We start from the raw sequence: 24,914 nt of genomic DNA, 5'->3' as shown, positions 1-24,914 counted from the left end.
TGTCACGGAGCAGAAACGGGAGCTGGAAGCATGTAAATATAATAATAACCACTGCAGCCAAAAAGAGTGCCTGACGAGCCCAGTTGTAAGTTATTAAGACTCGACTGTACACCATGTTCCGTGTTCCGTTGGAGCAGCCTTTCAACGCCTCTCTCTGTCTCTCACAAGCAAAGTTGACCCAGACAACAAAGTAAAGCTAGTTTTCGGCTACGAGCCCGACACGGAACCGACGTATTAGCCAGAGGTCCCCTTACTACGGTTCGGAGCTACGGACCTGTTTTATATATGCACGGAATAGTTTTCTATACGAGATCGCTGCAAAAAGTGCAGCCTTACCTAATGTCCACCTACTGTTACTAAGATTTAAAAATCTAGTTGGAATTGGCATGGCGAGTAACCTTCAGTAATAGTAATAATTCACACAACAATAGTAGATTCATGTAGTTGTAAAAAAGCACGATAATATAATAGGTAATCCAAAGTATTCAGAATACGTTACTGTCATTAAGTAACGTAACGGAATACGTTACAAAATACATTTTGGGGCATGTATTCTGTAATCTGTAGTGGAATACATTTTAAAAGTAACCTTCCCAACACTGCTGACCTGTTACTAATTAACCTAATTAGTTGCGAAATGTTCCTCTAACTGTTTATGCTTAGTGCTACTTACTTTTCCAGGCTTTTGCTTCCATTGTTGCAGCCTTTTTGAGACATGTTGCCATCAAATTCAAAACATGCTAATTTTTTTTCATGAAACAGTAAAAATGTCTCAGTTTAAACATCTAATGTGTTTTCTGTGTTCTATTGTGAATAAAATATGAGTTTAACAGATTTGCAAATCGTTGACACAATGACACAACTTTTTTGCAGTTGGGGTTGTAGAGAAACAGTGCAACAAAAGTAAAACAGCTGCATGACCATGGTTAAAAACTGACCTGTGAACACCAGATTTATGTACAAATTTATATACCTATGCTAAATATTCTCCAGTTTTCATAGCTCTTTTCTAGTCATTTCTACAAACCTCGTTCACCCATTCACACATGCATATAACAATGAATGCACTGGGAGTAGTTTTGGTAATTGTCTGTGAAGGTTCTCAGTCATCCAGGTCATCGGAGTCTAAGGAGCTTGGAAAGAAAAGCGTCCTTGAAGACATTTCACCTCACATCCAAGAAGCTGCTTCAGTTCTAAGAGCAACTGGTGGAGAGTCCCAGATTTTGGTGATTCTGTATTTTGCCCATATGAAAGGAGCCGGAGATGAAATACGTACCTATGGGTTCTGTCGACGATGATGTCTGTATTCCAGCTTCTTGACAGTTGATAAAGGAAACTGAAAATATGATTGCAAGATTTTACAAAGATTAAAAAAAAAAAATACGGGAACATTAGTGACTGACAAAAAAACAGGAGCTATAGAGTTGCAGTAGTGGACAAATCAAAGATCCTCGTCTACTGACAGTATGCTGAAAAACAGAAAAAGTTCTTCAGACATGGCACAGAGGTTAGCAGCCTGTCACAAAAATACATACTTTGATCCTATTTCTTGAATGGGACACATTCAACACATTTCGATAGACATAAAAAAAGGATTTTTGTCCCAACAAGGTGATTCCAAATTAGCAATTGGAGTAAGAAACTTGCCATATTTCTGCATGATGCATAGGGACTACTTAAAAAAAATTAGAGCAAGCTGTAGGAAACTTCATTTTTCACCATGACACAGTGCCAGTAAAAACATACCTATATAAGAAAACATGCAGTCGAACACTCAGCCATGGTTTGACCTCCCCAGAGCCAGAACTCAACATTTTTGGAGTAGTGTGGGACCATCTCGACAAAGAATGCAACAACAGTCAGCCAATATCCAAAGAAGAACTTTGAGTATCCTTAAAGACGAACTATTCCTGAAGACTACTAAATAAAAACTGAGAAAAAGATGCCTAAGAGAGTTCAAAATGTGCTGGAGAATGAAGGTGGTCGTAGCATATTGACTTTCAAGCTTGCTAGCATTGTTCAAACTCTATTTTCGCCTTATGTACTGTATTTCCGTGTATGTTTGCACATATGTCAATGAATCACTTGTCATTTGTCATTTTTCTGACAAAATGAATTTTTAAATGAGGCATGGCTCAAGAACTATCATCGACATCTTTGTCTTTCCCATGCTAACTACTGAACTTGCTAACTGGTTCCCAGAATAAAAACTACAGTGCATGCATTTTTCCACACTGGATTTATCCACCATCTGTGTGGCTTTCAAATGGGATGGGATTCACCCAATCAGCCTAGAAAGTAACAATTCGCCCAATGTATATAGAGATTAATTTCCAAAACCATTTAATTCTCATTTACTGTGCTGTAATAGCGAAAAATGCTGCACCAGCTGCATCACAATATGTGTTACCAGCCTAATTCACTGTAAGCCCATAACAAGAGGTATTATCTTAAACGGCCTGTTAAACAAAGGCAGCAGACCTTGACAGAACAAGTGCTGTCACAGAGTGCAATATCAGCGCCAGTTTTTGACAGTGTTACACAGGACCATTTAAACTCCACCAAGCTTGTTAGCCTAGAGTTGGTCCTGTGACCAGCCTCCTCATTGTGTATCCATCAAACTGAATCGGTGTGCAGGAGGGTAATCCATACAGGATAACTGGTACACTTGTTCATGGAACACATGTGGACTATCCATCCATCCTTCCAGACTCAATAGTCATTAACTGATCCTTGGCAAGTCAATAAGAGTCAGCTGATGACAACTCCAGAGGTGATACAAGCATGGGATCCTCTAAGTAACTAATTGGGGATCTACAATGAAGCTGGTAAAGGTAATATTTATAAAGGTAAGATGCATCAGGTTAAGTCAGTCGTTTTTGATGGAAGTCCACTAAGCAAAGTGCCTTAACTTTTGCACCAATAGCGATTATTGTTTCAGTAAGATCATGAAAAAAAGCAACAAACAACTATTTATGCACAGGGGAAAAAAACAACAACAACAAAACTATGGTATAGGGGTTTTATACACAGAAACCTTCAACTGTACATGGTGGGACAAATGGGGCAGGCAGCAGGAGACAGGATGCTGGAGGTGGAGTGCAAGTATGTGTGTGTGTGTGTGTGTGTGTGTGTGTGGCTAGTTTGGGGGGTGGTGGGTTGAAGCTCCATATGGGCAACCCACCCCTGGCACCCCCCACCCCACCTCCTGCAAACAGGCAGATGTCAAATGGGACGTGCCTCCGTGATGGGGCACAGGGTCACACTGCACAGGGGCAAATAACAGAACAGGAGGTACAGAGAGGGAGAGAAATGCCTTCTTGCCAACCCCCCCCCTTTCCCCCCTCCACCAAAACACAACAAATAAGACATGCACATGCTACCAGGAAAAAAAAGCTGAGCTCACACAAACATGCCGACACAGGCGGAGGCCGCTGCATAGCATTACAGCCACTGTGACAAACAAAACTCACGGATTAAGCGACATTTACATTTGTTTCCTGACATACATATTTAAGCCCCCTGGAATAATAAATGTGAGAAGCATTATTTAATTCATTTTAATTATATTTTCAAATGTAATATATGTTTTTCTTTAGAAATACCTGTGCATTATTCATAGTTGGTAAACTTTCATCAAGATTTCATGAACTTGACTCTTGCATTTATTGTCCGTCCCTGTGTTTTGTTCTGTTCAGTGTGGCTATATAACTACAACACGTTCCACCACACTGATGTAAATGTGGCAGGCAGAATGTCAGAAAACACTCTCAGTGTATTTCATTTAGAATTGCATCAATTAGCAGATAAATCTATTTTTTAAAATCATTTTCAGGATCTTTTCAGACACTCTCTGCTTCCAGCTATCTTTAGCAATCAATGTGCTAATTATTTCCCAACATGAGCAATCACTTGTTTGTGTATTGAATATTCAGAAACAGTGAAAAATGGGCATTGCCTGTGTCTCAGAGACTTTAACAATGTCTTCATTTTTCCTGTTTTCTTTTTACAAAAATTGGAGTGTGATATTGTATTCCTTTTTATTTTCTTTGTCATACATGACAAACTTAATATTGAAAAAAAAAAGTAGTTTCAGCCGTGTGTGGATTAAAATCTGAGCAGCCCCTCAAAAATTCAAATAAGGTTAAATTATAGCCATGAAACTTTGTCGGTGTATCAGCCTGGAGTAGCAGTTGCCAACCTGACTATAAATTACACTAAATAGGAATCATTCTGTTCTTGTGAGTCCAGTGCATGCATGTTTCTAATGTGTCTACAACTACTTGACTATAATGGGAGATGCAACCAGACTAAAAGGACAGGTGGTAGCGTGTGCATGTGTGTGTGTGAGCACAGTGTGGAGGTATGGGCTGTAGTCCTAAACAAAGCAGGGGAATGGACACACACTCTCTCACGCACACACACAAGCACACACAGAGGCTGTTCTCTCTGTTTTGAGTGCTGAATGGTTACGCCCGCAGGGCAGGAGTAAGGTTACTTTACATACTGCACTTACAGCTCCCTTTACCACTGGGGTATAAAATGGATTTAAATGAGAAAGAGGGGAACAGAGGGGTGAAGGCAGAGGGGTGGAGGGTGGGAGGACTCCCTTTGTGTAACAGGAGGTCTGCTGCTGCTCTGGCACGGCTATGGAGATGGTGGAGCGGGGTCAATCTCCCTGCTCTACCTCCCTCTGTCCTTTTACTATAGGCTGGCTGCTCTGTCTCTCCTCCTCATCTCTCCCTCCCTCCATCCCTTCCTCCCTATTAGCATAGCAGCTGCCTGATACAGGGCGTAGGGTGGAGAATGGCCAGGTTGCTGTGTGCATATGTGTGTGAGGGTGTTTTGCAGAGGGGCGGGAGGCGAATTGGGTGGGGGGAGCCCAGTCAATGGCGGCCCGTCTGGCTGGTGAATAGTAGCTAAAGCAGGCCCCCATGAGTTAGACAAAGAAGTAAGAAGGGAGGGGATAGGGTCGGGGTGTGTGAGGGAGATGGAGGGAGGAGGGAGGGGTGGAAGAATGAGGCAGTGAATGGAGAGCCTTGTCACTGGAGCTATGGAAAGAAGCACAGAATGAACTGGAAGAATGAAAGAAAAGTTCAAAAAGGAGCGGAGGGCAAGGAAAAGACCAGCCTGACCACCTGTCTCTCTCCCTCACTCTCTCTCACTTCTTTTACTCCACTTCTTACTCACAGGCAGACTTTGGCGAGGGTGGGGGAGTCCACTGGTTGAGTTTAGCGACAGGCGTGTTTTTGTTTTGAGAAAGAAAGTGCGGTATCAGCAGGATTTAAAGCTCACTGTCATCTGTGACTCTGCGCTGATTTCCTTGCATGTGGGCCGTGGTTCAAAGAATTGCTTTGCTCATCAAACTCTATGTCTCTCTCTCTCTCTCTCTCTCTCTCTCTCTCTCTCTATATATATATATATATATATATATATATATATATATATATATATATATATATATATATATATATATATATATATAAAAAAACACCCAGCACGCCCCTGCGGGCGGTTTATCCTTCAAGCTCGGGTCCTCTACCAGAGGCCTGGGAGCTTGAGGGTCCTGCGCAGTATCTTAGCTGTTCCCAGGACTGCGCTCTTCTGGACAGAGATCTCCGATGTTATTCCCGGGATCTGCTGGAGCCACTCGCCTAGCTTGGGAGTCACCGCACCTAGTGCTCCGATTACCACGGGGACCACCGTTACCTTCACCCTCCACATCCTCTCGAGCTCTTCTCTGAGCCCTTGGTATTTCTCCAGCTTCTCGTGTTCCTTCTTCCTGATATTGCTGTCATTCGGAACCGCTACATCGATCACTACGGCCGTCTTCTTCTGTTTGTCTACCACCACTATGTCCGGTTGGTTAGCCACCACCATTTTGTCCGTCTGTATCTGGAAGTCCCACAGGATCTTAGCTCGGTCATTCTCCACCACCCTTGGGGGCATCTCCCATTTTGACCTCGGGACTTCCAGGTTATACTCGGCACAGATGTTCCTGTACACTATGCCGGCCACTTGGTTATGGCGTTCCATGTATGCCTTGCCTGCTAGCATCTTGCACCCTGCTGTTATGTGCTGGATTGTCTCTGGGGCATCTTTACACAGCCTGCACCTGGTGCCTGGTGTTAGTCCCCATAGGGAAATAGTTCCTCTGCATTTAACCCATTCACCCAGTGAAGCAGTGGGCAGCCGCCAGTGCAGCGCCCGGGGAGCAGTGTGTAGGGACGGTACCTTGCTCAGGGGTACCTCAGGTAGACGTCAGCTGGAGTCGAACCCCTGACCTTCCGATTCATGGCCTACCACTCTACTACTGAGCTTCCTGCTCCCAGTCGTCTAATTATTCATATGAAAATATATAATAAATATATATATAATATATATGATAATATATATTAATAATATCATGAGTCTGATAAGGCCTTAGGTCAGATATATATAATGATATATATATATATAATATAAATATATATACTATTATATATAAATAAGTATATTATATATATAATATATTATATATATATATATATAAATCAAAAACATCAAAAATATCACAATAATAGTTTTACAGTGGATGAAAATATGATAATGGTTACAAGTAAGAATAGCTGAGATGGAAGCAATCAATAAGCAATCTTATCACCAAGCCTACTTGTTAGAGAAATACCCATCCAGGCTGAATACAGTATCTACAGAGTATCTCTGTATGCTGGGTCCTTCCTCCAAACAGCAGACACATTAAGAAACTAAGGGGTATCTACAAACACGCATCTGCATATGAATATCTAGAATCTATCTTTAAAAGACATTTTTGTAGCTTCCCCTGGAGTCCTAGTCCTGATTTAGCATGCTTCAGTGGCATGCAAGTAAACAGTCTGTGTGGAGACCAAAGAGATTTCACTTTTTAAAAATTATTTTAAACTTGTAGCTGTAAAGAAGGTACAGCCAAAAAAAACTGTCTGACAGACCAAAAATAGAGCAAACGGGAGGGTGAATCAGTTTTTTACATCATCAATTTGAGAAAAAAAAACATATCTGTATATAAAAGATGGATATAAACATGACTTTGTCCCATTTTTAGGCATCGACTCTAGCATTATGACTGTTGTGCAGGTTTTTGGAGCCTGGGGTGATAATATTTGGATGCAAGGGTAAAGGCTTGGGTATAATTTCTTTATCCGCAAGTTCACTGGGATCCACTCCAGTTTGAGTGATGCCAATTTTCATCTTTTTCTTTTTTTTGACCTCGCATACTTGTCTATGCAGAACTTAAGACTATGGTGCACCAAGTACATCACAGTAAGTGGAAGATATCAAAGAAGCATAACAGTAATGGTTACTCAGCCATCAGGTCTCCAGCTATTTCAGGGTCGAGCTGCCTATTTATAAACTGTCCATTTAAAATTGTGTTTAAAAAGTTTCTTTTTGTGTGCAGAGAGTCACATTCCTTGTTTGTGTGCACAAACTTGGCCAAGTAAAATTGATGCTGATTATGCATAGAGCAAGAAGTCAATTTGTTGTCACAGGGTAGACAACAAGAAATTAAGTTGGAACATGTTGTGTTGTCTGATTCAAGATGGTGGAAACACTATTAAACATTTTAATGCGTTCGTCTTTGTGTGGCTGTCATCGCTCGACAGTCACACAGGGCTGAGTTATTGTGCTCCTGCAGTAACTCTTAAAAGTTCCTCATATGTGTTCTCAACCTAATTATACAACAGGTTTCATTCAGAGAAGCCCTTTGTTGTACATTACTACCCAATCAGAGAGCAATCAAGCCTGTATCAGTGTATTCTGAGGAAGTCAGAAGTTCTCGTGTACACTGTACACATGTTGAACATGTGCTGATTAAACAAAACAAAAAAAGAGGAATTTATCATTGCAAAACCAGTCAAATGGCATTTTACATGTATCACAAGATGTTCAGTTAATCTTGCGTGTTTCAGATTAAGTGCATCCCTTCACATGAGGGGTGGAAGCATAGATATGAATATTTTATGAGCCTCTGAACAATGGGCTTTTGAATAGCGATGGCAAATAATCACCCAGATGCACTTGATTGCAGCTGCTATAACATCACCCCACCAGCTTTTAACACTGTCTCCTCTATGTGTTTCATACAAAAACTATACAAGCAAAAGGACACAAGGCTGTCCTTTTTTTTTTTTCTTTACCACTGTGGCCTGTTTATTTTTTAGTGAAGCAATTTTAATGTGATTCCCCTATGTTTTCTGGACTTCCAGTTATTCCCTCGACAATTTATCCATCACAATTTCCCTCTCTGCCTTCTCTGCAAAAAATTCCTCCAAAAATCTGTTGTCTGGCTCACTAATGCAAGCTTCTCCATGCAATGACCAAGATGAGCAAGGAAAGCCAAGGCACATGAAGAACCTATTAGGGGGCCTAGCAGCCAGCATCAACGCTGGGAGGCCAGCCAACTCAGTGTGTGAACAATGGGAACGCAGCTCAACAAAAACATCCTGCAGAAGTGAGAGACTGAGAGGGAGGGAGGCAGGGACTTGGGGAGAAATGTGCAAGCGAGCAGCAGGCGAGATAACACACTCTGCCTGCCATGGGATCACAACAGAGAAGGGCTGGTGTCTAGAGGAACTCAAATACATCAGATCAGTGCTGAAACTCTGAGCTGAGGTCATTTATGGTTCAGCTGCGGTGCAGACACCGATTTTAACAGCTGCTTCAACAATGGCACAAAGTTGTCAGTAAAAACCTTATAACACTACTGCTTTTTTTTTCCTCTCAGAATTGCAACTCTAAGACCACAACCGTTATTTCGAACACATGGGAAACCCTTTTTACTCAAACGTTCACAGTTGAAGCTGGTCAACACCCAGAAAATGTTGCAATACGAACAGGTCTGACATGTTGAAAAAAGTATCGTTGCCTCTGTTTTCCCAGCAACCGCTTTACAGCTATGCAATATCAGTTGCGAGTCATCATTTCTAAGAAAGATGTTGATGTTGATGTGACTCACTCAAACACTCAAATGAACAGGAGAAAAGAAAAAGAAAAACTGAAATAGAAATCAGAGCATAATGCACACACTAATACACTCTTTCATAACCATTTTGCTTGTAAAAGAGTCAACATATCAGAATAGCACAGTTCCCCCTTTTACACTTATGGCCAATTCATTTTTAAGCCCATTTCATGCAACATTATTTTGAACACAAGCTGCAAGAAAATCACAAAAAAGATGCAAAATGCCTCAACAAAGTGGATGATTTTGAAGCAACTCGGACTTCTTGGAAGTCTTCTTACTTCTTAGAAGTCTAACTCCACAATTAGTTTTGCTTTGAAGAAGATAATTTGATAGGGAGTATAAATAGTGAGTAAGAGACTGTTAAGTAAGGTAAAACAAACACACAAAAGTCCTGGTTGTTAGCAGAGAGCTGAAGTGTGGTGCAAAGCCTGGGTCTTAATCATTAGGAAGAGAGCATACGAGAAGAGTGTGTTGGAAAAGTTTTTGTGTGTGGGGGTAACATAAAACCATCTCTCCCACAACACACACAGGGGAGGGGACCCTTCTTTAAACTGAGCCTACCCACAATGCACTGGGCTCCTTTATCCCGGCAGTGAAAGGATGAGGCCAGATGAATGACAAAAAGAGAGAATGGGCATCTGGGTTGGGCCCTGTTTGGAAGACAGGGAGGGAAAGAGGGAGAGAGAGAGAGAGCGGTGTGGGGGTGAGGGGGGTGTTTCCCAAACCAATCTTTTCAATGAAAAATGTGAAGAGAGGGGGGCGCGGGTAGCTTTTGCTTGGGACATAAGGAAGAAATGTATGCATACACAGCGGATTTTAAGTTTAATGATTTCTTTACTGGCTTGTACACAAACGTACAAAAATAATACAGCACTCATCTCCACATGACATGATGTCATCATCACAGTGTTACAAATGTTCAAAAATAAAAGAATACAAACAAACAAACGAAAAAACTCCAAAATCAGACATGATGATGGAACATCTGCATCACACATGAAAAATCAACCGTTTCCTCCTGCTTGCAATGAAGCAAGACCAGAAACACAAGTTGGCCCAAAGAAGTCAGCACTCTTTCATTCTTTTTTCTCTTTCTTTTTTCTCCTTTTTTTTTTCTTTTTGTTTTTTTATAGAAAAAAAATCATCTCAATGTGTACACCAATCCGGCAGCAGGCTCCTTACGTCATAAATGTTATGACCATAGCGAGCCAAATAACTGCACAAACGTGCAATTCTTTATTATGTTACAATGATCTTACCATCAAATGTATTATTCCCCTTTCAAACAAAATCAGGAAGACAGCACTTCAGAAAAGAAAGTGCCCCAAGATATCATCATCTTCAGCATCGATATATATATCCATATGTATATATACATACACCCAATCACAGAGATACACACGTCTTTGTTGAAAAACATCATGTTTTTTCCACAAAGTAATACACACATTAGGACATCATCACCTGGAGCATATATTTATACAATAGTATTTTGTTGTGTCTGCTTTTTTTTTCTATTCAGAAAAAAAATTAAATGTTGACACATAAAAGCCAACTTTTCAACAACAGTCATCAGTGCAATATTCAAACAAAAGAGAAAAAAAAATCAAGTTTAAGACAAGCGATGCATATTTCATTTGTTGCCTGATACCAATCTATACCTTAATGTAGTTGAACTATTGTTTCGGTTAATTATCGGTTGTTCCAGGTTGAAAATGGGACACGTGCCTCATGAGAAGACACACACAACACGCACACACACAAACATAAACACATACACCTTAACGGGAAAACACACTCGTGCACACCTTCTCAAGAGCTTCTCATGAGGTCAGCCAGTGCTGCTGTGAAAACTCTGTTGGCCATTTGAGCAGTAGGCATTTTTTTTTCTAAAAACAAACAAAAAATAATAATAATAAAATAACAACATCAACATTAACGAGAAAAGAAACATACAAGCAGCATCGTTACAAATGTTAGGGTGCCATGACTTTCAAAATGCAGCAGGCAAATTTATGAGACCTAATTTTCCTTTTCTGTGAAATCCTGCAATAGTCATGTGTTGTTGATCATTTTTAAGTCTTCATCGTCCAACAGTATTAGGGTCCTGCTCAGTAGTAGTAACTATTCCAAAGCCTTGGCTCTTGCAGTTACCCCATACGAACACTGGGGGCGCTCAAGACTCCGATTTTGTGCAATAAAACTCCCTGCATTTATAAGTCATGCGATACAATTCCATTTTTTGTATGACTAAAAAAAAGAGAGAAAATAAATGGAACTAAAACAACCATACAGGCTGATAAGGACAGAGAGAGAGAGCAAAGTGGAGTATTATAGGGGAGACATGCAACAATGGCTCTGTGTGTGTGTGTGTGTGTGTGTGTGTGTGTGTGTGTGTGTGTGTGTGTGTAAAGACAGACAGAACCACAGACTCTCTTGCAGAAAAGGCAAAATGATGTTTTGCTTGTCAGCACTGGTTTGGTTGTAGTGTGAAAACTGTCCCGAAGGAGGATGCAAAAATGAGTTCATTGCATCTTCTTTACTGAAGTCCATCTGGCTGTGAGGTTACTTTAGCAGACACAAACAGCCCATCGGCATGCGGATGATCACAGACTCCAAAAAAGGCGGTATTGAGGAAAAACAGAACGACTTGAGAATACTTTACAGACGAGGTAGCTGGGAAAAGGCAACCAAACAGAGTCACTTTAATGGGAGGATGAGAAAGTCCTCTCCGGGGGGGTCGACAGCCTATAACTGGGGGGTGGGGGTATCTAGAACTGTGGCCAGTAGGATGAGGGTGGCAGGTCTTACCTCCACACGGGACAGTTTACACAAAAAAGTCTGAAGCAGCTTGAGTCACCCATTATATCCTTACACAATACAGATCGTTTTTAAGAAGAACCACAAAATATTTAAAAATGCATCTTCTCAATGTACCTTCATAAATTAAAAAAAAAAAACCCAGCCTGCTTTCACAGTGATGACTAGGATGTTAATAAAATACTGAAAGGAGATTATAAAGTGAAATTAAATGCGTCTTTTTTTATACAAAGCGAAAGCAGCGGTTTTTAGTAACACAATGACCATTGGCAAAGTGGTCGCACTGGCCTGAAAAATTGGACGCCAGCATGGCAAGATCTGCTTGCAGAGCGCTCTCATCGCTCTTTTCCTTAAAAAAAAGAAAAAAAAGAAACAGAAACAAAGTAAAGCTATTGTGTACAGTACTTCACAACAATTATGAAGTCAGTTGTTGTTACATAATGATTACACATCTGAAAATGTGTTGGATAGCCATAATGCCGCTCTTTGAGTTAAAAAAAAAAGAATGAAGAAGAATCACTAAAAAATTTTAAAGAAAATAAGACCTCTGGTAACCAACAGAGGGCAACCCTTCTTCTCTTGTTCATGTGTCTTCCCTTTCAGATATTCCAGCATGCAGCCATAAAGCATCAAGTGCCTGTTTCATATAAAATAACTTAAAAAGGGGGTTTTACAGAACAATGAGGAGCAACAGGTCAAATCTGCGCTCCCACAAAGAAACTATTCAAGGGACAGGGAAAAAAAACTGGGCCATCTGCTCTCTGGAGTCCAAACACACACATGCGATACACAGAGACTTGATTTCTTTTATAGTGGACGACACGATCTAATACGAACATTCAAGAGGAAAGCTTTAGTACCAACAAACTCACGGAAATGGGTTTCTTTTGTTAAAAGATTCGTGTTGAGGCGCTGTGTATGAACCATGCGGTGCTTCACTCGGGAGTGCAGAGAGGACCCCGTTTGGTTTACAGTGAGGAAAGATTATTGTGCAGGCCTATTTTTTATCTCCTTTTTTATATGATTTGGCACAACTATGTAAATAATGGCAGTTTTTGTTTTTTTGTTGTTGTTTTTTTGTTTGTTTTATTGGTTTTTTTTGTTTTATTTATTTATTTATTTTGCTTTTACAAGAGCCTGGCTTTCCCGTGTGTTGTGTTGCAGTTTTATATTTAAATTGTAGTTGATTTGTTTGCTTGTTTGTTTTATTTTTTCTACTTTTTCCTTTTTCTTTTTTACCTGACAGCAGAGTCTGATCACCGGGCGCCAGAGGAATACTTGGCCTTGGTGATGAGGTATAGCACAATGTCTTGGTGGCCCCCGAAAGCGGCGATGTGTAAAGCGCTCCACCCTTCCCGGTTGGCCAGTCTGATATCTGCACCAAATTTCACCAGCAGTTTTACCAGCTCCAGGTTTCCGTCAATTACTGACTGATGGAGGGCCGTCTGTCCTTCCGGCCCGAAGGAGTTGACGTTGAACTCGCAGTTTGTCATGTTCTGCAGCAAAGAGTGCAGCTCCTTGGTGTTGCCCTTCTTCACCGCCTCCTGGAAAACCCTTTGCGGCGCGGAGCAAGTTGACACATCCGCCTGGCTCATGGTTGCAACTCGCTGGAGGGTGGGGAACAAATAATCCTGCCTGGACTCTAAAGCTGATAATGATCGTCTTCTCCCTGTTGAGCGTCTCTGGTCTGGTAGCAATGCCACAGTTACACTGGATTATAACCAGTTAAGGCACTTTAAAGTAGCCCACTAAAACGGAAAAAGGTCACTTTACATATATATGTGTGTACATATATCCCAAAAAGGACAAGAGAGAAAATGGCACACTTGGTGTGTAAATATTTGAGAGATCATAAATCCCCTAGAAAATAGAAGGGTGCTCTCAAGTGATCCAGGGGACTTTAGAATATAGTTCCCCTTCTGTAGCAGCAGTAGCAGCAGCAGGTAGCCTGCACAGGGGGATGGAGAAGAGAGACACCTCCGACTTTACTTGGGAAAACTGGAAGTATGGCCACTATCTCCACAAAGCAGCCTCCTGCGTGTTGGATCCCCGTCGGTTTTCCTTGACCGGTTCGATCTGTTCCCTGGCTATATGTCGCTTCTCATGTGGCCAGGGTGTCTGGGAAAGACAAGAAAAGGACAAGAGGAGCCCGCATAAATCCAGAATCCTCACCAACAGAGTGCGAGAGACCCTACATTCCGCCACATCCAAGAATGAGTGCGCGGAACCACCGTGCGCACACGTTTACGCACGGGTACACTGGTTGAATTTTACCGCTAAACATGTGAGAACTGTAATCCGCTGCAGATTTGGGACTTACCTGTGACAGATAGACGGGTCCCTAGCGACGCAAACGATAGAAATCCACCGAGTGGCGCGATCTGTGTCCTCCTTGCGGTCCGTGTGAGTCTCTGCCCTCCGCTGCGCTCTGAGAGAATATTTTACGCGTCCTTCATTTGCATGACAATACCTTCCCAAAGAATCAACTGTGGAGGAATGGGTGGAGATCCGGGGAGGTTATAGGCTGCCGATTCGGTTTGAGGGAGGGATCAGGGTCCTGTGAATCTGTAGGGAGGGGGCGTGGTATTCCGAGGGGGAACCAAATGTTGCTGCAAAGTATTAAACAAGGCGCCCGCAGCAATCCTACGGTGATCTCTATATCCGATCTCCTGCAGCCCACCCCGTGAAGCGGACTGAAAGTCACAGACACGGTGCTGCCAGCGCTGTAAACTGCTGAGAAATCGGGCACGCTGTAAAAGGTCCACCACTGGATTGTCGTCGACAGGAATTTGCGACAAAAAGTCAGTCAGGTGTCAGTGACAGCGTGTTGGACACTGAAGGGAATTGACAAGTGTTGCTCGGTGAAAGTTGATCATTAATTGCTGCTCGATGAAAATTGTTACTAAGAAACAACATCAAATGAGTCTTAATCGCAAAAAAATATCTCAAAGAATGGAGTGTCTATTACTCAAATTTACCTTCATATGAATTTTCTTTCGAATTTCAAAGGAGGTGAAATCTCTCGAAAGGCGATAGAATTTCACTTCTTATCATGGATCGAGGATTGTATAAGTTAAATGGGTTTTTTTTTTTTTGTTTTTGTGTTTTTTTAAATCTCAGTTAAGTGAATCTATATTGAATCTGGAAAAAAAACTGTCATCACTTCTTGTGAATTTGGGGGTTTTAAGCGTCCAAATAATGACAATTATTCCGTAGAGGGAGTGGATTACGGCTATGTGTTGATTTTGGTGTTCCACCTTTCTCCGGAGTGTGGGACTCCACACAAACGCCTCAGTTAATTTGTGGATAAATGTGAAATACAACAAAGAAAGAAGATGAGATTCGTCCAAATGCTAGACTGGGGCACAAGGAGACATTTGTACACGCCGTTCTACCAGAAGCCGACACAAGTACGCTATATTACGTTCAAACCAAATGGCATAGAGTTAAATACAAACCCCAAACGGGTGGATTGTCGCCGTCATACCTACCGGCATAAAAACACCTCAAAGGAGGAGATTATAGGTGGCTGTTTAAATCATAAACGGCGGATATAGTCCACTTGTTTTTAAATGACTAGACTGTGAGAGTTCAGATAACAAAAGCCCCGCGCTACTTCCTTTTTGCAAGTGAAAAGAGGTGACGCTTTGCACAGACTGACACCGCCGCTCAGCTACCCCCACCACCGTGGGAACTGGGCGCCTGTGTGTGTGAGTGTGTGTGTGGCGCAGAGAAAAAGGTGTCGATAGATATCCCACTAACTGACAGAAACACGGCTCGGCACAAATAAATAAGCGTTACGGTGACACAGATGGTTAGATAAACGCAGAGACGGAGAAAATGGGTTATGTAGAAACCGCACCAGGTAGGCTACCTGCAGCTCAGCCTCCTTCTCTGACCGTTTGCTCCGTTTGGCGACCCGTTCTCCGTGTCATCTGTGTAACACTTTACAAGCCGCTTTCCGCTCTGATGGTTTGGCGGCTTTCGCACTATCAGGTTTTCCCACAGTCAGAACTGTACATTTGGCGCACGTCTGTGGCTCTATCTACATGCATGAGCGTGCTATTGTGGGTCGGAGCGGCAGTCCGTGGGAGAGACAGCAACAGAGGTCCCACAGATGAAGCCCCAGACTTGTTCAATTTAATCTAAAGGAGAAGACGACACAGCGATTCTTGGGAAAGGCGGCTGATAATTAGGTGCATACAGACGTTCCTCTCCCTTTTAAGCTGACCGGAGGGTGTCCTTTAAAATCATGAATGAGGCACCTGAGGGTCACAGTTTAGTAGCCACAGATAACCACAGAGTAGTGCTTTCAGTTAGCCTACACGACTGCACATACCACATTAACTGCTTCCATTAGTGCAAACCGGCTTTTAACGCCGGCATGATGCACAGTATGGATATGAAACAGGCTAATATTTTATTGGATTTAGTTACACGATTAAGGGATCGTGTAGTTAGGCACAAGAGAACATTCTTGCACTGAACATGTAAGAAAATGTGTCTCTTTTTTTTTTTTTTTATCAATATAGGTAAAGCTGACTTTGCAGCATATTCTGGAAGCAACTCAGAAAGGACTTCTAGGCCACTCTCTTCTATGTTTATGGATATGGAGATACCTGACGCTCAAATGACAGCAAAAACGAGCTAATTTCATCTACTCAGAATGTCTTTGGGGACATGTGCAGGTGACTATTTGTGCGCCTTTTTTTTTTTTACCTCCTACAAGTGGTCCACAGCTGCAAATGCTTCAAAACAAAGCCAGCTCTGAGTCACCCATATGTGGTGTATTCAAACGTGGTGAATAACCAAGTCAAGTCGATGATGTAGGCTGCAATAACAGACGTGTGTTCCCCTTCGCTGTCTCCGTATAGGACAGAATTAGTCAGTGAGGGTACATATGGCCGTTTGCAGAGCAAATCTATCCCATCAGATTGAGGGGAAATTTAGATTGTGGGTTGTTTTTCAAATTATAATTTAAGAAAAATACAAGTGTTGGTTTAATTGTTTCCTATTTGTGTTTTTGCTGTGCAAAGACTTAACCCAAACTACAAAAGGCTTGTGCCAATTAACCAGAACGTTTGGATAAAGTTGTCCGTCACTTGCAAAGGTATAATTATACCTTGGAAAACGCTCTATTGCATAAGTCCTGAATTGTGAAGAATTTATGTATTTGTTTGTTTTCCTCATTTTACATTTAGTGCGCAAAATGTTTGCACATTACTGTACATGTGTGCATTTTTTTTTCTCAGATTACTGAAGGGTGAAAAACAATTTCTGGAAAATCAAGAACATCTGTCCGCTATCAGAGCTTTTGCTGCAATGCGTCTGGACACTTGGAAAACATTTGCAGAGACTACAGGAGCCAAAAGTTTTCCATTGGATGAGTTTCTCCCCGAAGACCCTCCCCAACACATGCACTTCTCTCTTGAATCTTTCGTGGTAATGTGTGCCTGGGAAGTTGCCAGAGTAAGTTGAGATAAAATACTTGTGATTTTTTTCCACCCCACAGTTTCTCGCGTTCAGTTAATATGACGTCAGGTAAAACAACTAAATAAATAAATAAAAATGTAAAAACTTTTTGTTAGGTGTTTTTTTTTTTGGTGGGGGGCACAGCTATGAAGAGCGGTCGGCTGGGCACGGAGGGTGCAATGAGGCCAGCTTTCCTAGAACTCCTAAATGGAAAACGGTTGCATTGAGATAATGCAAGCCTGTTCTGGTTTTGTTTGTGCAGCCATGTCTTTGCTCTGCTTTCGTGCGATGATAAACAAGATAACACCCCCCTCCTCGAAATACAGAGAGGCTTAAGTGCTGCACCGCAAAAGGAGCAACGAAGACCTCGTAGCTTCGCGGTGCCCGAGTTTGGCGCCGACGCCGGGGCAGCAATGGGCCAGACGAGCCGGGAGGAGTCTCTCCTCTGGGTTCCATGTTGCAGAAGAGCCCAAACGGGGAAATCACACAACAGGAGGGAACATAAATCTAAATTTAGTTGGGTTTTTTTTAAACATAATTTCTTTTTTAAACCTGTTTTTACATTCATACCTGAAAACATGCGTGCTTGAGTTTATGAGAATAGAGAGAGAGAGAGAGACAGAGAGAGCGAGAGGGGTGACGTTTTACCGGGAGGGGAGGGCCTTCTGCATCCAATTCATTCCGGGCACCACGTGTCCTCAGAGCGTGGGAAAGAGGCGAGCTTTTCTTCCCAGCAAAGAAAGAGCAAGGATCAAATAACACGGTGCTGCAGCAGAAACCTCGCGCTCTGCAGAGGCAGGGGCTGCGACCACCCGGACAAGGACGGGACAGCACACACCGGGTTTATTTGGAAGTTAGGGTGTCTGCTTCAGTCATACCAATAAAATACACCTCGGGGAAGCTTAATGTTACTGTAGTTATTGCACAGGCTGCTTGGCGACAAGCCAACAAATGCTTGGACTCCAGGAGGCTCGAGAAGAAGAGGTCATATTATTATCGTTTTAAACTACACCATTGCCAGCATAGCGGTCTCGTTCAGCAGCACTTGATTGTGGATCTTTTTCGAAACTATTAACACGTCACAGAGGTGGATTAATCCAGCTTCCTCTGGAGAAGGTCTCACGCAGCATCAGCTATGCGTTTATCACGAGCCCTTTCCCCCCACACCTTAAAGTGTAGTTTTACATGATTTATTAGAGCTGGTTTCCATATGTGAAAACGCATAAAATGCTCAGATAATATTTTCATTTAGCTTTTCATCAGTATTGCACTGTTCTTGGGAACTAGACTTTCAAATTAATTTTCATGTTGCAATTTTTCTGTAGCTTGAACAGGTCCAGACCTTCCCATATATACACCACCAATAAAACCTCTATGAGAAAGCAGTACAAAAACTGATAAAAACAGCTCTTTCAAACGTACCTATTAAATTCCACTATGCTGTTTGGCAATGTGTCAACGTGTTTTTACCTTCAGTTTAGCTTCAGGTAGCTTCCACAGAGTATTTTTAAGCTTACTTTTTAAAAATTAAATTTCACTTTTGACTTTACCTCGTGGATAATTTGTTTTAAGATGCTCAGAAAAATAGAATAAATTAACAGTGACAACAAATACTTGACACAAAGTCCCTTCTTAGACGTCCCAGATTTAGTAACACATGCACTAAAAGGTGCACAGGCTTCTTGTTTTGACAAATGTGACCAAATTAACAAATTAAGTCTAGTTTTATCTTCAGTCTAAAATGATTTCTTTCATGTAGTTTTTGGTTTAGTTTTAGTTAACTATATTAACTTTCTTCCATAAGATTCACCCATAGGACACAGAGGAGGGAGATTCTGATGTGGACCAGCATCTCACCCAGCACTCACAACAATGAATGGTTAACTTCCCACTCACTGCCATAGACACCCACTTTGGTAACATTCTTCAGAAGTGACGGCACTTATAATGTCCCTACAGATGACTGCATTAGGGATGGTGTAGGATTACTTGCTGCAACAAAAGCCCTAAGCCTACATTTTTGCACAGGCCTTTAAAGTCATGTAGCTGGTCTGTTATTCACACATGAAAAGCTAAAGTGTCAATTTTCTCTAAATTATGTGAATCTTTTCGCCTTTATCTGATTGGACAGTGAAGATTTTTCAAACAGGAAATATGGTGGAAGATATGTAGCAAAGGCGTCTAGGTCAGAATCAAACCTGCACTTGTGCATTGAGCCTTGCAGCATATGGTCACCTGCTCAACCAGGTGAGCTAAACTAAATCCCCAAAAAACTGAAATTAGGGGATCTGAGAGAGGACTGTTACGGGACATCTGGTCGAGGCTTCCAAAGAAACCATCAGAAATTTTTTTAAGGTATACCTATTAAACTGAAACTATCTAATCAGCCAATCACATGGCAGCAACTCAGTGCATTTAGGGATGGAGACGATCAGGATGACACACTGAAGGTCAAACCAAGCATCAGAATGGGGAAGAAAAGCAATTTAAGCGACTCTGAATGTGGTTTTGTTAGTGCCAGACGGGTTAGCCTGAGTATAACAGAAGACTGGAAAAACTTTGGCTGATGAGTTTCAATTTCTGCTGAGGCATTCGGATGGTAGGGTCAGAATTTGGTGTAAACAGCATGCAAGCACGGGTCCATTCCGCCTTGTATGAACTGGTAATGTTCAGGGGGTATTTCTGTCACACTTTGGGCTCATTAGTACCAACTGACCGTGGTATAAATGTCACATCTGAGTATTGCTGTTGGCCATGATCACAGTGTACTCATCATCTTGTGCACTTTTTCTAGCACATTAACATGTCCAAAAGCTCAAATTGGTCTCTTGAACATGTCAATGAGTTCACGGTATTCAGATGGCCTCCAGAGTCACCAGATCCTCAATCCAAGCACCTTTAGGATGTGATGCTTTCGCATAGAGCAAAATCTCCATGGAATTCCAGCACCTTGTAGAATCCATGTCACGAACAATTAAGACAGTTCTGAAAGTCGAAAGGGGTCCAATCCAAAACTAGAAAGGTGTTCCTAATAAAGTGTCTCATGAGTATATTTCCAGCATTTGTTGCAGTTAAATTTAGGCTGCTGAGCTCGCTGAAAACTCCCAGCATGTCAAGTCCTAGGAGTTTCAACTAACACAAATTTAACACTTTACATCTGAAAGCTCAGCGTGGTTACTCATGGCATGATAAACCAAGCTATAGCGCGCATGTTCTGGAGCATCAAGTTTCATCCTGAGATACCAACCTCCAACTTTTCTTCTGCAGCTGTCGTTGTTCCTGAAAACACATTTACCTCAGTGATTCACAGTACGGCCCGTCTTTGAAAATTACTGTCAGTAAAATTAAGAGCACATCTGGCTATAGTTAGGGATTCTTAGATTGTATGACTGTAAAAAGACTAACTAAGCCTTCTGGTGTAGCTTCATGTACTTTCCTCAGCAAAAAAACATCAGAAAATCTTTAATTGCAGTTTCCAAAACCTATTTGAACATTTTGGGAGATCTAATTGTCTGGAATCACACAAATTCACAGTGGGAAGGAGTATGAGAAAATGTGAGGGGATTCTGCTGGTATGTGCCGGGTTACTATGTGACCCTACTAAAAAACGAAACAAAAAAAAAAAAAAAACCAACACACGTGCTACACCTGACAGACACGACTAAAGCTCGGATAATCCCATCAATCTGTCCACCCTCAGTCCTTTACCATCTGCTTTGTGAATTTAGAAACATATTGAAAACAAAAACATCTGGTGAAAGTAAACAACTGCAAATTCTTACACATTAAGAAAGGAGAGGAAAAAAACTCTCTTTATTGAAACACGCATTTAAACATTTAAATATTACAAGAATGTAATCACAGAGAACAAAAATGTATCGTACCACTGGGTACTAAAACGGCCAAGGAACTGACCTTATCGCCACCTACCAGGGCGTTCAAGTCAAAACAATAAAAAACAGTTTCCACAGGATGTGACCTCATAAACTGCTGAATGGAACAAACTTAGGATTGATGCACATGTTTACTTTCTTAAAGAATTAACTCTTTCGATTTCAAAGTATCACAATGCAAACCATTTCTTAGGTATAATACAGTTTATAACAAATATGGTCAGGTCTAAATGCGATCACTCTATAGCCCGTCTGAAATGTAAATGATTTTTTAAACTGTTATAAACACAAAATATTTAAACATTTTCAAAATATTTCCATCTGAAAAAAATTGGTGGCTTAAAAACAAAAATAAAGCCTTCATTCAATGCTCACTGAGAGGCAATCTGTTGATCCAGGTGTATAAAAAAGAAGAATTGTTTCCCATTTGACTTTGACTAATTTATTTAAAGTTAATTACATGTGGGGAAATGTTACTGTATTTTAAGAGCCCAGACCCAACTTTACTTTCAGGAAAACTATGGAAGAGTCAGTGTTGAAACTTGAACAGGAACCGTCCTCCATGTGCAGAGGGGCATGGGTTCCTACGGGATAAGACAGCTGAATGCCAAAGTCTTCATGTGAACTGACTCTACAACAGTCAATTCTGCTGAGCAGCTGTAATGGGCTCTGCAGCAGATTCATTGTCCTCGTCTGAAATGTGCAAGACCTCCTGAAACATTGAGAGGACACGGCCAAAATGAGAGCCCTCCCAGAACACCTTGCCACATCTGGTGCAGACGTAGAAGAGAGGGATCCTTGGCAGGAGGGTAGGGGGCACGGTGTGAAGCTGAATAGGCGCGCCCCCGGGAAAGGTCAGGGTGTCAGGGTCCAGCCCTGAAAGGGAGGCCCAGCGACACTGAAGAGCATACCTGGGGAGCTTTGGGGTCAAAATGTCATCGTGCTGCTCCTCTTGCTGGTGCATTAGGTCAGTGTTGTCCTGGTCTGATAGGAGTCCTACAAAAAAAAATTATTTCTTTATTCTTAAAGGGAAAAGGAAGCGAGGTTATCAATGGTGAGACAAACAGCTGCAGACATAATGGACTGTAGATTCATCCTTAAATGCTTTAGAAAGTATAGCCTTTCCTATAATACTGTGTGAGTTTGACAAACCTTTCTTTTTAAGCATCCCGACCATATCGTCTCGTGGCACTGCCACATACTGATCACTGTTACACGCCTGGAGAAACAAAGAAACAGTCACCAGCAGCAGATATAAAAATGTAAAAATGTGGAAAAAAGAAAATATTCTCGCCCGTTTACAAGCTTGTCGCAAATGTGGCCATTTGTACTCTAAATGCTGACACCATTAAAAATCTTTATTGCTTTGAGCTTTATTCTTGATGGATGACGTGACAAAAAAAACCCTCCTTACTAGCACAATATCACAAAAAAACTTTCATATTCATTTTCATGATAGCTGACTGGCGGCTGTCATTTTGCTGTTATTTAAGTGGGTGTAATGTAGGCTGAGCAAATGTGTCAGAAAGTGCAACGGCCACCACAAACGACATTAACATTTCCATACCCATCTCCAAAAACAACACAATAACACGCATAATAAATTCAATAGAGAACAATGTGTCTGCTGTAGGGATTTGACATTTTTATGATGGTGGAGGAGAGCTCTGACCAACATGTCAGTTAAAAAAAGAAAACATGTAGTGGCGATTAAGGACACAGTATGACTCACACTCATCTAACCAGGGATCACTGAGCAGTTTAGATGTACATGTGTTGACAACAATCAGGACGGAACTAAAATTATGGCCATAGGCTCTCTGAGTCACGCAGAAAAACAAATGCTTTGCTATGTAGCAGGCTCGATTACAGTAATGCTCTGATAGAAAAATGTTTTGCATCACCTATAATTGATTGAGAAATATTCAAAGCACATTACACCAGTTCTGAAGTCTATCCACTGGCTGCCTCTCAATTTCCAAAATTATTTTCTTTTACTTGATGGATTCACTCGTGTATATGAACCAGCACAGGGTCTCAGGTCCTCCACAACCTGAAAAGTCTGCCAGAGGAGCTGAGAGCAGCTGGAAGTCATGCAATCTTTAAACATAGACCTACCTATCTAGACAGGCCTGGCTTTTAACTGAGCAGGTGCTACTGATGTCACAAACTTTTTTTTCTTACCATTTTATCATTTTGGATGTTTACTTTCCATCACATTACTTTATTTTTATTCACTGACTGTTTTTTTTTTTTCAAATTGTACATTTGATTCTATTTTATAATTATTTATCTTCTTATCTCTATTTAAAATTTTTCTATCTGTGTATTTTTTCTTTAATGTTATTTGCACTTTTATTCCAATTAAAAGCTATTTATATTATTTATTTATTTCTTGCTGTTTTGTCTTTAAGTATTTAAAAAGGCTCATTATCACATATGAATTCATCTTTATTACTAATGGTTATTGCCTTGTAATCAGCTTCTCAGTGATCTGAGAAACACCTGGAACTGCACTACACTGCATGAGAAATACTTTGTAAATGAAGCTTGACAGATCTGATTAACTGGTTGAATAAAAACAACTTTTTTTTTTATTGACTAACAGTGATTATTCCCTTTGAGAGAAGTGGAGCCAATTTCTGACAGAAAAATGACAGACATAACAGACATCTACTCCCCTCACTCTAGGTGTCAGGATATTTAGATCCTTTTTTTTTTGGCTTAACAGGTTGATATACATTTAATATACAGACAGATGACATAAAAATAAACTAAAAGTACAGTGCAGTACCGTGTCACTCCTAACCCAGTATACGACACAGGATAATGATTACAGACTACAACCTAGGTTGGCTTCACATTGTAATGACCCAAAATACTTAAAACATCACCTTACCTTAAGTAATAAAAACCCACCAGAGTACACAGTAAATTCTTAAATGGCTAACCTTAACAACCGGCTTTAAAACACAAAGTTGCAGACCTATGTTAAAACACGGGAAAAGTACAGGTCTGATAACTTGCGTTGATCTACTCGCACACCAGCAAAGACACATTTTTCTCAGGTTCTTGCTTTGGTGTGAAAGGCCATAAGCGTTACAGAACGATCAGATCTTTGTGTGTATAGACAGTGTTAACACCTCAGTAGCATTCACGTGTTCGCATTATAACGTCCTTCCCTGATAAATGGAGAGACATTAGTGGCCACTTGTGTGCCGGCCCCCAACTCAAAGACAGACACATGCACACATTTGTCTGTAAAACATCCTGACAGCATGTCAGCGCTAAAAGCCTTGTCAATACATCAGGTCTCCGCCCAGTAAACAGCATTCTACTTAGAAGTGGGCTGTAAATCAAACCACTCGCACAAGAGTGATCCTTGACTAGTTCACTTAAGGTTTGCCTCTCTTCACCTGGGAAAATTCAGGACCATACACCCACTCAAAACAATAGCAAGTCATCTCATTTGTGTGCACATGTAGAGCAGTGTTAGCCTTTGTGGTGACAGAGGGCATGCAGGGAAAAGAGGGGAAGAAACACTGGAGGTGTGGGAATAGTAGAGGTGTAACCATCTGTCTTGTCTGTGCGAATGAAGCTTACTTCTCCCTGGCTGCATGCATGAACTCCTCTTTGTATGCTGAATTACACGCATACACAAAACCACGTAACATGCAAAAACACACACACACACACACACACACACACACACACACACACACACACAC

At 41.3% G+C, this 24,914-nt stretch overlaps 2 protein-coding genes across 5 annotated transcripts in view; both read right to left on the bottom strand.

Annotated features, from left to right (window-relative positions):
- Nucleotides 1-12,940: 12,940 nt before the first annotated feature.
- nrarpa (NOTCH regulated ankyrin repeat protein a) lies at nt 12,941-15,977 on the bottom strand. 2 transcript variants are annotated; one of them, XM_042223714.1, is made up of 2 exons: nt 15,313-15,977; nt 12,941-13,939 (listed from the first exon to the last, which is right to left on the bottom strand). In XM_042223714.1, the coding sequence occupies exon 2, from the start codon at nt 13,414-13,416 to the stop codon at nt 13,078-13,080; it is 339 nt and encodes a 112-aa protein (XP_042079648.1). In that variant the 5' UTR covers nt 13,417-13,939; nt 15,313-15,977; the 3' UTR covers nt 12,941-13,077. The 2 variants fall into 2 exon arrangements, with proteins under 2 accessions (XP_042079648.1, XP_005938867.1); XM_005938805.3 differs by lacking the exon at nt 15,313-15,977 and adding an exon at nt 14,142-15,306.
- Nucleotides 15,978-16,289: 312 nt separating this feature from the next.
- Nucleotides 16,290-24,914, bottom strand: part of exd3 (exonuclease 3'-5' domain containing 3) — a 65,918-nt gene continuing 57,293 nt past the window's right edge. For all 3 annotated transcript variants that reach the window (XM_014338909.2, XM_042223713.1, XM_005938807.3), the window contains 2 exons: nt 22,339-22,405; nt 16,290-22,182 (listed from right to left, as the gene is read on the bottom strand). In XM_014338909.2, coding sequence (XP_014194395.1) covers nt 21,827-22,182; nt 22,339-22,405 — 423 coding nt within the window. In that variant the 3' untranslated portion in view covers nt 16,290-21,826. The remainder of the gene's footprint in view (nt 22,183-22,338; nt 22,406-24,914) is intronic.

Source organism: Haplochromis burtoni, unplaced genomic scaffold (assembly GCF_018398535.1).
Source record: "Haplochromis burtoni strain Fernald_Lab_line unplaced genomic scaffold, NCSU_Asbu1 Contig_118, whole genome shotgun sequence".
Taxonomy (NCBI): domain Eukaryota; kingdom Metazoa; phylum Chordata; class Actinopteri; order Cichliformes; family Cichlidae; genus Haplochromis; species Haplochromis burtoni.
Note: the sequence above shows the minus strand (reverse complement) of the source record. Positions and strands in the feature narration are given on the sequence as shown.